Source organism: Homalodisca vitripennis, chromosome 1 (genome assembly GCF_021130785.1).
Source record: "Homalodisca vitripennis isolate AUS2020 chromosome 1, UT_GWSS_2.1, whole genome shotgun sequence".
NCBI classification, from domain to species: Eukaryota; Metazoa; Arthropoda; class Insecta; order Hemiptera; family Cicadellidae; genus Homalodisca; species Homalodisca vitripennis.
In genome coordinates this window covers 237,757,996-237,771,919 of record NC_060207.1, presented here as the reverse complement: position 1 = coordinate 237,771,919, position 13,924 = coordinate 237,757,996, and the positions used below count along the sequence as shown (strand labels likewise).

The window sequence follows — 13,924 nt, the reverse complement described above, 5'->3', positions numbered from 1 at the left end:
CCATTTATTTAGCTATTCTCAACGGTAAATCCATTTTACAATGTCATATTTAAGTAGACAGCAAAATTGTGACCACAACAATAATTTAATACATTTTAAGGACATTATATATTATGTGTAACAAGTAAATAAAGTAATAACGTCATGAAACAATGTTTAGAACAACATGCTAACAATATTAATAACCAGTAAACTATAATTCAATAACAGAAGTGAACAGGAAAATTAAACAAAAAGATCAAAGAGTGACATCTATGACAACAATATGCAAGAGAACTATCAACAGCTGATTTAACAATAAATAGATAATTTAGTTATTACAACAAAAGTAAAATGAAAATAGCAACAACAATAACCATCTGCAATGTTACCAAATAATAATCAAAGAATAATAGAGCAAACATTGAATAAAGTAATAATATCAAGAACTAATATTTAGAACAACATGCTAACAATATAAAAAATTTAATAACAGAAGTAAGACAGAAAATCCAACAAAAAAAAAAAACAATCAAAAAGTATTTACAACAAATGTAGTGTCTACAACAATAAATATGCAAAAAAAGAGAAAAAACAACAAAACTATCCACAACTGAGTTAACAATAAATAGACAATTTAATTTTTATAACAATAGTAATATGTTTATCATGTATAAATACAAGCTTACACTTCTAAAATCAACACAATTACTTCAGACACAAGATGGTGCAAAACTCTAATCTCAAACATTAACACATTAATTTCCTTTTTACTTAGCTTGTTTTGAATTGTATTAGATTTTTTAGTTAAGTAAATGAAAGGGTAATCATTTTTAAATTTTACAATTTAAATTAGCTCTTGTTTGTTAAGAGCTCTTCATAAGAAAGCATTTTAATGTCCCATTAATAGAGCTTTTGTTTGTATGATATTACGAATTTTTTTTTATGTTATAAACCCACAGAGGTATTAACTGTACAAACTCAATGAGAATTAGGGAACCTGGACTAGCAATAAAACAATGTATTGTTCATGTAAAAATCTCTATATCTGTTTTTTTGTTTTTGTTTTTTTTTTATTAGGGTATATGCTCAATTTCTTGCATCACTATTAACTTCATAACAGTTTACTGATTTCAAAACGAAAGAGTGATATTTTAATAACGTGATGTACAGATTAATGTTTTTAAAAAGGTGGAACTGTGACGATCTAGGCAATAATGGTAATCGTGTACATAGAATATTATGTCACCACCTCGTTTCCACTTAGGTGAAAAAGAGCTGAATTTCCCACACGAGGTAGTGCTGGATAGATGTTGATGATGATGACCTCAACAAAACACGATAATTGTAGCTTGCCTTTCATTCCACAACTATTTGGCATCCATTATAAGCTCAATTGAGGTCAAACTCTTTGTCAATCTTCCATAGGCCATTAAGCATGGTGGCAATTGGAACAACGTTACATAAATAAGCAATTGTTCTTGATCAATTTATTTAATCTATCATCGTTACTTGCAAATACTGTATTTAGCAATCTGGTGGGCTATTAAGGCATCATCAAACAATAATTATACCTTACTTCTTTCATCAGCTGTATGAATAAAAGGATCATTAATCGATAGATACACCAGATGCTCATCCACAGATCCTTGGAGAACCCTTTTATACATAGTCTAAAAAATGTCCAGGAACAGAATTTTATTTTTTCAGAATTGAAGATAAAGCAACGAAACTTTACACATAAGTACTATACCTAACAATCTATTCTTTTAAACAAATGTCATTGAACTGGAAATGGTAGCCATTCAAAGATGGTTTGAATTTACAATTATTAAGTAAATTGTCTGTTTTAGAACGAGTTTGTGTTATTTTTTTTGCGATCATCTACTAACAAAAACCTTTAACTTGATGTGCATATCACCCTATGTTTACATTTAAGATTACCTTCTGACTCCTTGTGGGCTGCCACCCCCCCTCCCCAAGGAAAGTAGCGGGTCATGAATATGTGCTTAGTTAGATTTTTATGTCCAGTTACTTTGTACCAAGGTTTTTGGCTCTATCATAAATCTTTTAAAAAATATTTAACTGCCCAGGGACTTATATACCAGTATTATTTTTAATTAAAGCCATCTTTAAATGGCTGCCATTTCTGGCTAGGTTGTCCGTTTTAGGTCAAATTTATGGCATTGTACTCTACCATATCAACTTATTTAAGATTTTCTTCTGACTCTTGTGGACTATCCACAGTGTGATGGTAAAAATTCATATTTGCTTAAAAAGTTGATTTTTAGCTAAAGTACTTACGCATAATATTTTGTTGCTTTATCTGCAATAGTTCAAAAAATAAAATAACGTTCCCAGAATTTTTGTAGACCATGTATAAAGGTACAGTAGAGGATTCAGCAAATGTTTGTCAATCATGTATTTTAAAAGATCATGTGCATTGTCAGTTAATCTAGTATTAATTGAAATTTGAATAATGAAACAAAATAGAAAATAATCTACAATGAAAATTCTTTGACACTGCAGTGAAAAACTTGTAACAGCAATTTTGCAACTTTTCATACCTAGCAGACCAAGCTAATTCTTTCATGAATACTGCTGTGGTTTAACGAATCTAGAACCACTGCACACCAATAGTCTACTAGAAACTGGTTCTATTGATTGTTTTTTAATGTTGTTACTGATGCGGAGATTGTATTTGTTGTTAATAATGTGAGGACTCAGAATGGGTGTTTTCCTTTCTGGAGTCAAAACCAGAAATATTCCGAGACCATGAAACCCAGATTTCAATTTGATAGGATAGGGTTCCATAAATCCATAATCACATAGGTGAAGAAAGATATTTTTCGATCAAAATCAATATATCTTAACCTTTTATAAATTAATTCAATATGATCGGTAAACCATAGGTATATGTTGATGTGGGTTCCAAAAGCCTTCATGAGAAACAAACAAAAATATTCCGTATTTGTATTGCCAACATGAAACTCTACTGAATTACTTTTTATTGTTAATAATTTTGTGTAAAATATTGACGCAAAACTTTTGATTTATAATGAACTCTAGTTTTGGTCAAGTATCAGATGTACGTGTTAGAGAAGTATTATCGATAAATAAATAACCTTCTTTCACCATAGGTACATGAAAAGTAGCATTATTCATGCGTAGAAATAGCAAAGGCTCTTTAACCAATTCTTGGGTGTGTAGAGAATTCAGTCTACGTACTTAATGTATTCAGGTAAAAAAATTCATGTCAAGTTACTATTTACTGTAAAATAATAAAAAACTATTTCATCCAATTCTTGTAAAACTGAATTTAGTACGTATGTTTCTTTGTGACATAATGTGTTATTTAAATAAATTAAATGTTTTATCATCTCTGTGCAATTAAACTAACTTTACATCTATGAAGTACATTTAATGACATAATAATCTAAACAAGCTGAATTTAGCTAACGAATAACTACAATACAGATCTGCACAATTGTAATACACATGACTTTGATACTAAACTTTCTGTCATCTCAACATGAACACAACATTTTCAAGCTCCTTTAACTTGTGTTATAAAGATTTTACTTTGTCGTATAATAAACTTGAGACAGAATTTTGGATAAAAATTGTAAATTTAATAATTTGAAATTAATTCTAAATTTTGGAACTAGAAATGATTTCTACAGGTTGATAAAGATTATAGCACAATTAATTGAAAATGTCTAATTATGTGTAAAATGTGTGTACTTTTATGTGTTCTTTCAATAAGTAAACACTAGAAGATGGTTTTCGAGGTAAGTCTGCTGATTTTTCTATCAACAAGTAACAATCCCTAGCTTTCAGCCCTACTACTTCAAATCTAAATTTCAACAAAAGTTAATTCAGGGTTATTAAAGATTATACATTTTTCATAATAAGTTTAATGTTTATATTTTTATTACAAAAACGAAAACGGTTTTAAGTTACATTGTTAGTCTGAGTGCTTATTTTATTAGAATCTTGCTCATAAAACAATGTGTTTTGAAACAATAATTTTTTAAATGTCAAATTGACTGAAAATCAATTGAAGAGCATAAAAACGTCTAACAACAAGAAACACAGGAAGACAAAAACAAAAATGTTCAATAAATTTTAGCAAGTATGTTACAAAACGTAATATACATTAAAATATACTGGTACATACTCGGTATTGACAATACAATTTTTGGTACAATAGACAGAATCTTGACGCCAAATGAAGCATTAAAGGATTTTATATCAGTGACACTTAAAACATACTTTAGCTCCTTATCACTTCCAAAGTTTCGATCCACATGTTAGAAACACAAAGCATACTACCTATTTACTAATTTAAATACGTGTTGGTAATGATACTTTTTTGATGGCAGAATTCAGACCACCTATCTGGTATTATGTTTAAAACGTTTACAAACAGAATTATTTAAGAATTATAAGTCACTTGTCACTTTAAATAGTTATATAACTTGTTTCATGAATTCACAACTAGTACTTTTGATTTTAATATGCTTTCAACTGATTCATTCCAACAACCATTCGTATTTTCGAAATAAACATTTTGGTTTCCAATTGGTTAGCAGTGTTGGTGGCCATAAAGGCAAGCGTCCATTGTTGTCTAACAAACAACTCCCAACACATTAAGACAATCTGGCAGTCATCTGTGATGATAAGACTCACTGTTCCTCTTACTCATTTGGTTCTTATTGGAGGTAAACAGTGCCTTGAGTCATCAAGTAAGCTGAATTAGTCATTTCATTGTGTACTCTCTCTCTGAGTCACTGGCAATTTACTGTACTTGTAATAAAACGATTGCGTTTCTTGGAAATGTATAACTGGTAGGTATTTATTACTATTACATCCAAGACTGTTGTGTTGTATGGACCTGAATTCTTGCGTATTGAGCAATGAGTGAGTCATAGTACTAAATGAAAAGTTTAACGTTGTAAATTTTAAAGTATTCGCGCTATCTCACATATTGAAGTGATAAGAAATTAATTAATATCACGGGTCGATATCATACTGACACAATGGAAGATTGATTATTACAATATTGATTATTTATAGAACTCAAAAAAATTTATAGAAAATTTGATTTATTTAATTTACAATAGATACTCATCTTTAAAAGAAGGATAAAAAAGAGTACTAAAATATGTACTTAAAATAATCAGAAGAGAAAGAAGCATTTTACTACACTTGTATACTACACTTGCATTTGAGTACTTGAAACAAAATATTTCACTTAATACAGAAGGATAAAAAAAAAAATTATTTCTATGCGCCTAGAGCATTTTTTTAATAGTTTCTTGCTGGAAAGTAACTTCCTAGTAGCATGGATGAACTAACTACTAGATAGCCTTCGGTCTAGTATGTGATGTGTCAGGTTACATACGTGTACGTATACAAGTACAGCATGATGTAAACTATGGGTGGTATCAGTCAATGACACTTATATAACGTCAAACTCATCTCGCCTTACGAATACATATTATCGAGCAAACCAACAAGATATCGTTGTAGTACTTCAGCATTTTGCTAAATCTGTGTTCAGGAGTCACTTTAATAGTACAAAATTTAATTTCAAAATGTGTTAAACAATTAGTAATAAAAATTATTATTTACTGTAATTGATAATTTTTATATCTGCAATATGACTTGCTTACAAAATGTGAGAGACTTATATATGACTGGAAGTTGAGACGCGGTACGCAACTTTATATTAGGACCACATAAATCTAAATGCTTTTTCAAATGGCAATTTAAAAAATGTAAAACACTATTTTTCTCTATTTTGCCTTCTAATCAGAATTATTTTAGAGTAAATACCAATGCACATTCTCATAAATTCAAAATATTCACATACACACAATATTTCAATAAAACTAGTTAAGGGAGGTTGGTCGGCAAAAATATTTAAAAAATCAAATTGTAATTTTTGTATTGGAAATTATTCTTAGCTTTAATTTTATATAATGTTTATGCTAAAATGTCATCGGAAGTATTTTAATGTTTTTTTTTCAAATATAATGTCATACAAAAAAGCACAATATTGGCTCTGAGGCCAGTCTGGGAAAATTCATTGTAGTACACACTATAGTAAGTAAATATTTTGTTTGCATAAGTTGGCAGCTTGCTTAGAGGCTTTGACAGTCAAGACAGATGATTGGACAGAAGATTTGTTTTCTTGTTTACGTCTATAGCATTGTTTATTTGTACATCTATTCAGTGCTTGTTTACAAACAATACTACTATTGTATTATTGTCCACCTATAGCCTACACTGCACTTTGTAACAATGACAAAATTAAAAGGGGTTTTTAAAAAGATGAAAATTGTTAATAAAGAGGAAACAAAGGCATATTCATGCTTGTAAAGTATACATTAAAAATTGTAAATTTCTCAAAAATTTAAAAAAAAATTACGGAGATAAACGGTTTAAAGTTGAACATTAATCTTACAGGAAAAAAATCAAGATGGCTACTATAACAAGCCGGCCGGTACAAGATGACCTTGGGAGAGCAAGTGGTTACATAGTACGAGCAAAGGCAATTTGTATCGACTCTCCTCCTAACCCTATTTCATAAAACTCTTGCACATATCTTGCGTATGGTGACAGGTACAATACGGTAAATAAATAAATAAATTACAGTCAGTGCTGTCACAAAACTTAATACTGCTCACTGACAGTTTTCTCAACATTAAAAAAATTAAATTTTTTGCCTTGTGCATTGATTTGTGTTTCCATTTGGAATGTCCATAGGCTTGCTGCATTTGTTATCCCAAATTGTACACAAAACAAATAGTTCACTGAGTCATATTGGTACCAATCACAATTATTCCGTTAGCTAATTTAAATATCCTGTACAATGTCAAAGAAAGCTAATTTTGGAGTACTTTACGTGTACACTTACACAGTTTCATACATTACATTGAATTTTACAACATTGTTTGGTTAAATAATACTCAGAATAAACTAAACCAAAAGAACGGTCTGACATAATAAAAAGTCAATCACAAACAATTCTCACCAATTAACCACTCACTATTAATAGAATTTTTCATGGTATTTAAATTATTATACCCAGTAATTGACCTAAATTGTGTGAGATTGGGTTCTTTGACGTAGAAAAAACAAAATGCTCCTTGAAATTAACCTCAGAAACAGCGAAGGATATTTTTAAAAGGGTGAATGAACACAAACTCTCATACAATAGCTTTGTGACATTTTTAGACAAAGAGAAGATCTACTTTGTAATATGTTTCTCATCAGAGCAAAACAACTGGAAAGAAAAAACTTTTCAAATTTAACGAAACTATCAACGAATGCATCAAATTCCCAGTACTTTAATTTGTTAATTCATTGGTGGATAGAGCATAACTGCCTCAGCAACATGTACGTGATTTAGTAATCAGTTGTTTTCAATTAAACAAATATACACTCAGGATCAAAATTGGAACTGAAAGCCTGTAGGACGGAGTCCTATAGGATAATGTATTTTAAATCCACAAACGCAGTCTATCTTGAGGTTTCAATCAACACAAAATATGTATATAAAATAACAGTTTTGGATACAGAATCACCATACAAAAATTAAGAAATTCTTTTAATAATATTGATAATATGAAAGGATTTTAAAAGCTCACAACAGAAATTAATTACATACATGAATACATGAATATATGAAACCGACACCACATAATTAACCATACTGTGAAATGTACACTACCTTTATATGTGGACTTGGAAGTTTCCTGTAGCTTGAATGTGAATGGGATGTGAACTTTCATCATCTTCATCTGTGGGATCCTAGGCTGAACGTGGTGGACTGAACTTCCAAACATGAGTTCCTCCCCATGTAACCAGAAAACTGTCATATTTCTGTAACAGACATAACCTGTAAGTGATCAATGATGATCAGTTAGGATTTGAAAGTCTTAAAACAATATGAAGGAGAAGTGAAGTTCATCATCTTTATCTATGGAAATCCTATTAAAAAATTGTTGTGTTCTACGATATAATCAGCAAGTATCTGGGTCAGAAAAGTAAGACTTGGAAGTATTATGAAATAGGAATGACACTCATCTTGATTTGTGGAATCTCCTTATCTGATCTAAAATAAAAACTTCTGACCTAAAATCCTACCATTCCCTTCTTGCATTTATATATTTTATACATTAATTTTTTTAACAGAACCATAGTATTTTTTGTCTCTTATGCTACAATCTAAATAAAGCCTTAGAAAAAAAAGATATTACATATCTTTTTCCACACTAAATCTTCTTTTTTAAATCACACTTATTATACTGCCGTAGTATTATTCAACGCTCTACTTACTATATAAACATACAGTTAGGATCTAGATAGTGTTAAAAAGAAGTTTTAGGTGTTTTTACTCGATAAATGTTTTTATTCTGTAAAAGACTATGTAATAAATTAAATATTATGTTTGAATGGTTAATTTGACGTAAACAAACATATGTATTTATGTATCATGGCAACAAAATATATGATTTTGACCCTGAACTACATGAACATTTTCAAAGTTACTACTGAAAAAAAGATGGGCTAGAGCTTGTCACAGTTCGAAGAACAATTTTGAAGTAAGAAAAGTCTAAATACCACGGCATGGGTACCTCAGATGCATTAAAATCTTTAAATCAACAACCTTCTAACAAGAATTAACATGAAACTTGATGTCCAGTGCCAATTTGCTCTGAGTCAGCAAATATGCTGACTCACATATTCCGTAAATGCTGTAAAACTCATTATGGTCACATCAATGATGCTGTATGCAATAAAATGTTAAACAATAACACAGGAGCGGTTGTGTAGTACTGATGATGGACAAGAGTGGTTTGGAGGTTGTGAATGTAGTCAAATATCTAGAGAACCAGTTAATAACGCTGGCACTGTTTCAAAATGTAAAATTTAAGCCAATGTCCTCTTGTTGTGCACAAATACTTGGCACATTTTCTAAATCAAGCTGCACTTTTTGTTTTGCATTGTAATTGACAGTGTAGTCATTTCTTTTCTTATTTATGGCCTGTTTTCTTTGGCTGGTCCTAGTTATAATAAAAGTAAACACAAAGTTCTAAATACCACTACTTTAAATACACCAACTTTGTTTAAATATAATTTTAATCATTAAAGCCAGTAATTTGTTGGTATTTATTTATTAATAAAAAAATATCGTAAAGAAAACTACATCTAAGACCACACATTTTTAAATTGGTTTTTCGCATTACCTATGACAGAATGTGGTCTAACCCATTTAGTACGCAGATGATTGTGTACCGGTTTTACTGAAAGCTTTGTCTTACCAAGCTCTATAGTAAGAGACATATCATTGCATGCCTAGCCGTATAGGCAGTTACCGCATCCCACTTTCTTCCTCACCTAGCGGCAGTGCCACATTGTCATATCAGCTGATTCTTAGTATGAGGCAACATGAAGTCCCGATTTGTCCTGGTTGTTTACATCTGTTTTGTGTTGGATTATACTGAATATTTTAATTTTATTATTACTTTGCTCACATTCTGTTTCATAGTGTAAACATGTGTTAATTTAAATCATGAAAGTAAAGGCTTAAGGTAGATAGATAGAAGTAAAGATGAGTAGTAATGATCACTCAATTGTTGAATTCGATCGATTATCTAATCACTAGTTATTCTTCAGTTACAGCTGGCAACACCACACCACAACCTTGGCTTGCAATGATTTGTGTCACACTATAGCAGCGTGGGATGTTTACCGAGAACTGTCTATCACAAAAATTAGAAAAGGGTGGCTTTGATCAATACTTCTCTTGTTTACTATCTCAAGACCTATTCTACTTCACTGTAGCCCTGACTTGTTTACTAGAGCTGGCAAACATTAATAACATCTAAACTTACTGTTGGCTAAGTGGTATATGGCATGGGCATATAAGACCTGCTGGTTTAGCCAAGTATATGGTACCTCTACCTTTGATAAAACCCTAATAGTTCACGAATATTCTGTTTAAATGCAATCATTACACATCATAATCCAAACTATACACTGGAGAAAATGCTTTAAAATACAATGAACCAATATGCCAATCCTGGGAAAACTTTCTGCAATTTTGTTTTGCCAAAAATGTTCTTATTTCGTCTCACGGGCGAATGTTCTTATTTGTATCTGTTTACACATTAAAACAGATACAATCAGCATATCCTTTTACTCTACAGTAAGGTATTGGTTCAAACTTAAATGCCGTGAAGTTGATGAAAAGACTTACAGAATGTTTAAGAAAAAAAATCACCGGAAAATTTGCTTTTGGCAAGTGTGACAAATTATGTTTCGACTGAGGGCCAGATGTACTGTCCACGGTTCTGTTTATTTACCCTCCTGTAACCTACTCCCTAACTGGGGTTAAATTGAACCTGCTTATCTGTCTTTATGATATTTAATTTACCACTAGAATTTAGGATTTTATTATGGTGTAAATAGTTATTCGATCTAAAGCTCCTGATCAGGGCATATAATTACCCTTGGATTTCAGTTAGAAAATTTCAAACCAAATTACTTTACAGAAACTGTAGGTTTTATTTTTTTGTTACAAAGTCTACACGGCTCACTCCAACGGGTGATTATGTGCATAACATCACTGCACTTTTGGTCGTCTCAAATATTTCTGGAGAAAATAATATGTACAACAAAATTAAACAATACTGCACCAAACAGTACAGTATTTTTGTTTATTTTATATTGTTTCTAGTCACTTTTACGATTTGCAATATTTACAGAAAGCTTACTAAATCATTTTTGTTTGAAAGCTATTTTTCAAGATTGAATATTTAAATTATTCAGTTTATTTATTTTATATTTAATATTCTTTGTGCATGGATTCACTTTCATACTTGAATACAACATGTAAAATATGCAAAACAGATGAACTGAGCATGAATAAACAGTAGTACTGTAATTTGTATTATAATTACAGCAAGTTAACCATAAATGTAAATAGGCCTTGGCTGCTTTATTTATATTTTATCTCAGTAAAATTTACAATAAAATTTATTTCTGATTAGTTTGCATGGTTACCATTCTTGTTCATTAATAGCCAAGTTAATTTATAATATTCTCCTTCTTAACAACCTAATAAGTGCTTTAACTAAGACTTTTAATTTTAATATCTGGGGAGTTCATAAAAATATAAGCCTAAAAGTTTTTATGTGAAATAAATTATAAGTTTACTTGAAAGTCAATATGGTTGTGAAAGATAGGGAAAAATAGATTTAAAGTACGTAAGTTATTATTAATATTGATTTTTGCTCCAATTTAATTTCTTTGAACCTTTAATGCTTTTTCACAATTTATTTGTTGATAGTCTAATAGTCCGTATTTTAATTGTTGGTACACATTTACTCTTACCTACTTCACATTAGTTTTTGTTGTATTTTGTTCAACATGAAAATGCTTATAAAATGAATATTAAAAAACACATAACAATTGATCTAAGGTGTGGTACCCTGAAAAATTAAACATTCTTTGAAAAGGGAACGTAGTAGTTGAACAAGCAGGGACTAATGCCTCCAGCCATCAGCGTAGGATATGGCAGCACCCATGATAAATGAAACGTTTATTGAACACAAAGAAAAACATATTCAATTGGCGAGGTTAAGACTATTAAGTCCTCTCTTACACCTAACCATAAGATAGTACCTAACACTAAAATAGCTATAACAGTTTCTGTAAGGTCTGATGCTTTTGACAATTCCCTATATTGATAGACTATTAGGGACAGGCATATTATACCATAGGCATAGTACCTACAATTATAATCAAGTAAATGTTAATAAATGTCAATAACTGTAAAGTCATATAGACTGTGTCAAACTTTTTAAACTTTTAGAATAATTTACACTAAATGGTTTGTGACATTACATAATGCCCATTCAATTATCAGTACTCATAAGAACTATACATGAAAATAGTATACTTGATATATCATGACCGACTTAGCATACTGAATGACAGAGTATCAAGTAGCTTATCATATTTTAATATGAAGATTGGGATGCTACTAATTACACTAGCCTTAATTGCTGCAATGGGGTTTTTATCATTAGGATAATTTTATATTGAAAGTGATAAATTATAAAAAATAATAGCCCACAAGTAATGATAAACCTAGGCCTAGTAATGTAAATAATTAAAGCTTTTCAAATGGGCCTAAGTCACCACAAAAATGAATTGACAATGCCATAAAGAAGAAAAGCTTTGCTGGCAAATGGCATTCTCTAATTTATAACTTTTTTAAATAGTTGAATATGTAAAATTAAAAATAGGCCTGACAGTTTCAGATATTCAAATACCAAATACAGTTTATATCTGTAAAATATCCAATGCCTAAACCCATTGTATACACCAATGTTCCCAATATAAAAATACAGAAATTAAAAGTTAAAACAAAAACAATTACCTCATTATAAAGAGAACCATTCCACAAAAGCAGATAAGAACTGCCAACACCGATAAAATGTTAGATAATTCAGCAACAGACACTAACATAGCTGTCATCGCTACTAGCATTCTGGAAAACAGTCAACAGTATATGACATATAATTGATTTAATTCACAGAACTCGTATTAAACTAAGAATCCGCACAATCACTAGCGATTTCAAGCCATCCCGACAACTGAAGGGAAGAACTCGATATAAATTCTTATTATACTACCGACACCAACCTACCATTACCACAGCACTGATCTAACACTGTTTTTGCCATTTTGTTTTATCTTCCTTTCCGTCGTCTGTAACCAGCTGACGTAAGTACGTAAAAAAGGCTCGTTTTTATTGACGACAAACAGAATGTTTGATTTCAATGCCCTCATGAAGAATACAATACTATATCAAATTGAAATATAATGAGAACTCATGTTCAGTATTTATTACATAAACCTATTAGTCCATAGACTATACACTTCAAAAATGTATTGGTTAGTGATTTTGAGATAATTGGAAACAAATGTATAGGGGTTTTCCTGTTCACTTAATACAAAAATTAAATACTTGAAACATTTCAACCTCTCTTTTGAGAGGGGTATTCAGTTAACAAATGTTAAACCAAAAATTTGTGTTAAACTGATATTAAACCGATTAGTTTGTAATTGGTTTGAATGTTAGTATAACGTATTTTAATTCGCTAGGAGTAGATCCAAGGCGTTTACTGACACATCAAGATTCCTCTAAGATCACGACTTTGATCCACTTCTCTTACACTTACAGTATTCTAACTGATTTGGCTGACTCTGTAAATGTTAACTGTTTGATATTTGCTAATGCCGTCAAGGAGTTTCATGCAATAATTGACTAAACTGATTGTAGGTCATTATGTATACGCCTGCCTTGACAATGTATATTCATAAATTCCACGAAATGCTCTTTGGTCAGATTTACATGCTCTTCTCAATATAAATTGAAATTTGACTATGTGTTCAATAGGATTAATCTTACTTGAATTGTAACAGTCCACGATCTTGAAGTTGTCCTCAGTCCTAGTACTCACAAAGGTCAAAATCGTCCTGTACCAAAATCTATAGCAAACCTCTCAGATTACTCAATTTTATACTAAGAGCTTTAAATAACGATCTCTTGCTATCATTTAACGATGGAAGAAATCAGTAACACTTGTTTCGAGAAAAAACTTTAATTTGATCTCTTCCTCAATTGATCATTAACTTAGTATACTCATATAATTACAATCTGGAATAAAATTCATATTCTTAATAATTATTCACTGAGAACTAAACTGAACTGCACAATCACTCTGCAACGTTTCTTTTCTATCAAGCTTTTCGAAATTAAATGAGAGTATATTGAGTCTCAGACACTCGCGAATATTATAGGAGTATTTCTCTCGTCTTATGGAAAATGAGTCCAGGTTCCCTTTAACACAAAGTAAGC

At 30.6% G+C, this 13,924-nt stretch overlaps 1 protein-coding gene across 2 annotated transcripts in view; it reads right to left on the bottom strand.

Moving 5' to 3' along the window:
- The window catches only part of LOC124353193 (cell growth regulator with RING finger domain protein 1-like), a 122,915-nt gene that overhangs the window by 95,700 nt on the left and 13,291 nt on the right, over nt 1-13,924 (bottom strand). The window contains exons 1-2 of one of the 2 annotated variants that reach the window (XM_046803070.1): nt 12,440-12,764; nt 7,721-7,872 (exon numbers count right to left, since the gene is read on the bottom strand). In XM_046803070.1, coding sequence (XP_046659026.1) covers nt 7,721-7,872; nt 12,440-12,549 — 262 coding nt within the window. In that variant the 5' untranslated portion in view covers nt 12,550-12,764. Of the gene's footprint in view, nt 1-7,720; nt 7,873-12,439; nt 12,765-13,924 lie in introns of those variants that run through there. The other variant, XM_046803071.1, reaches the window with a different exon arrangement.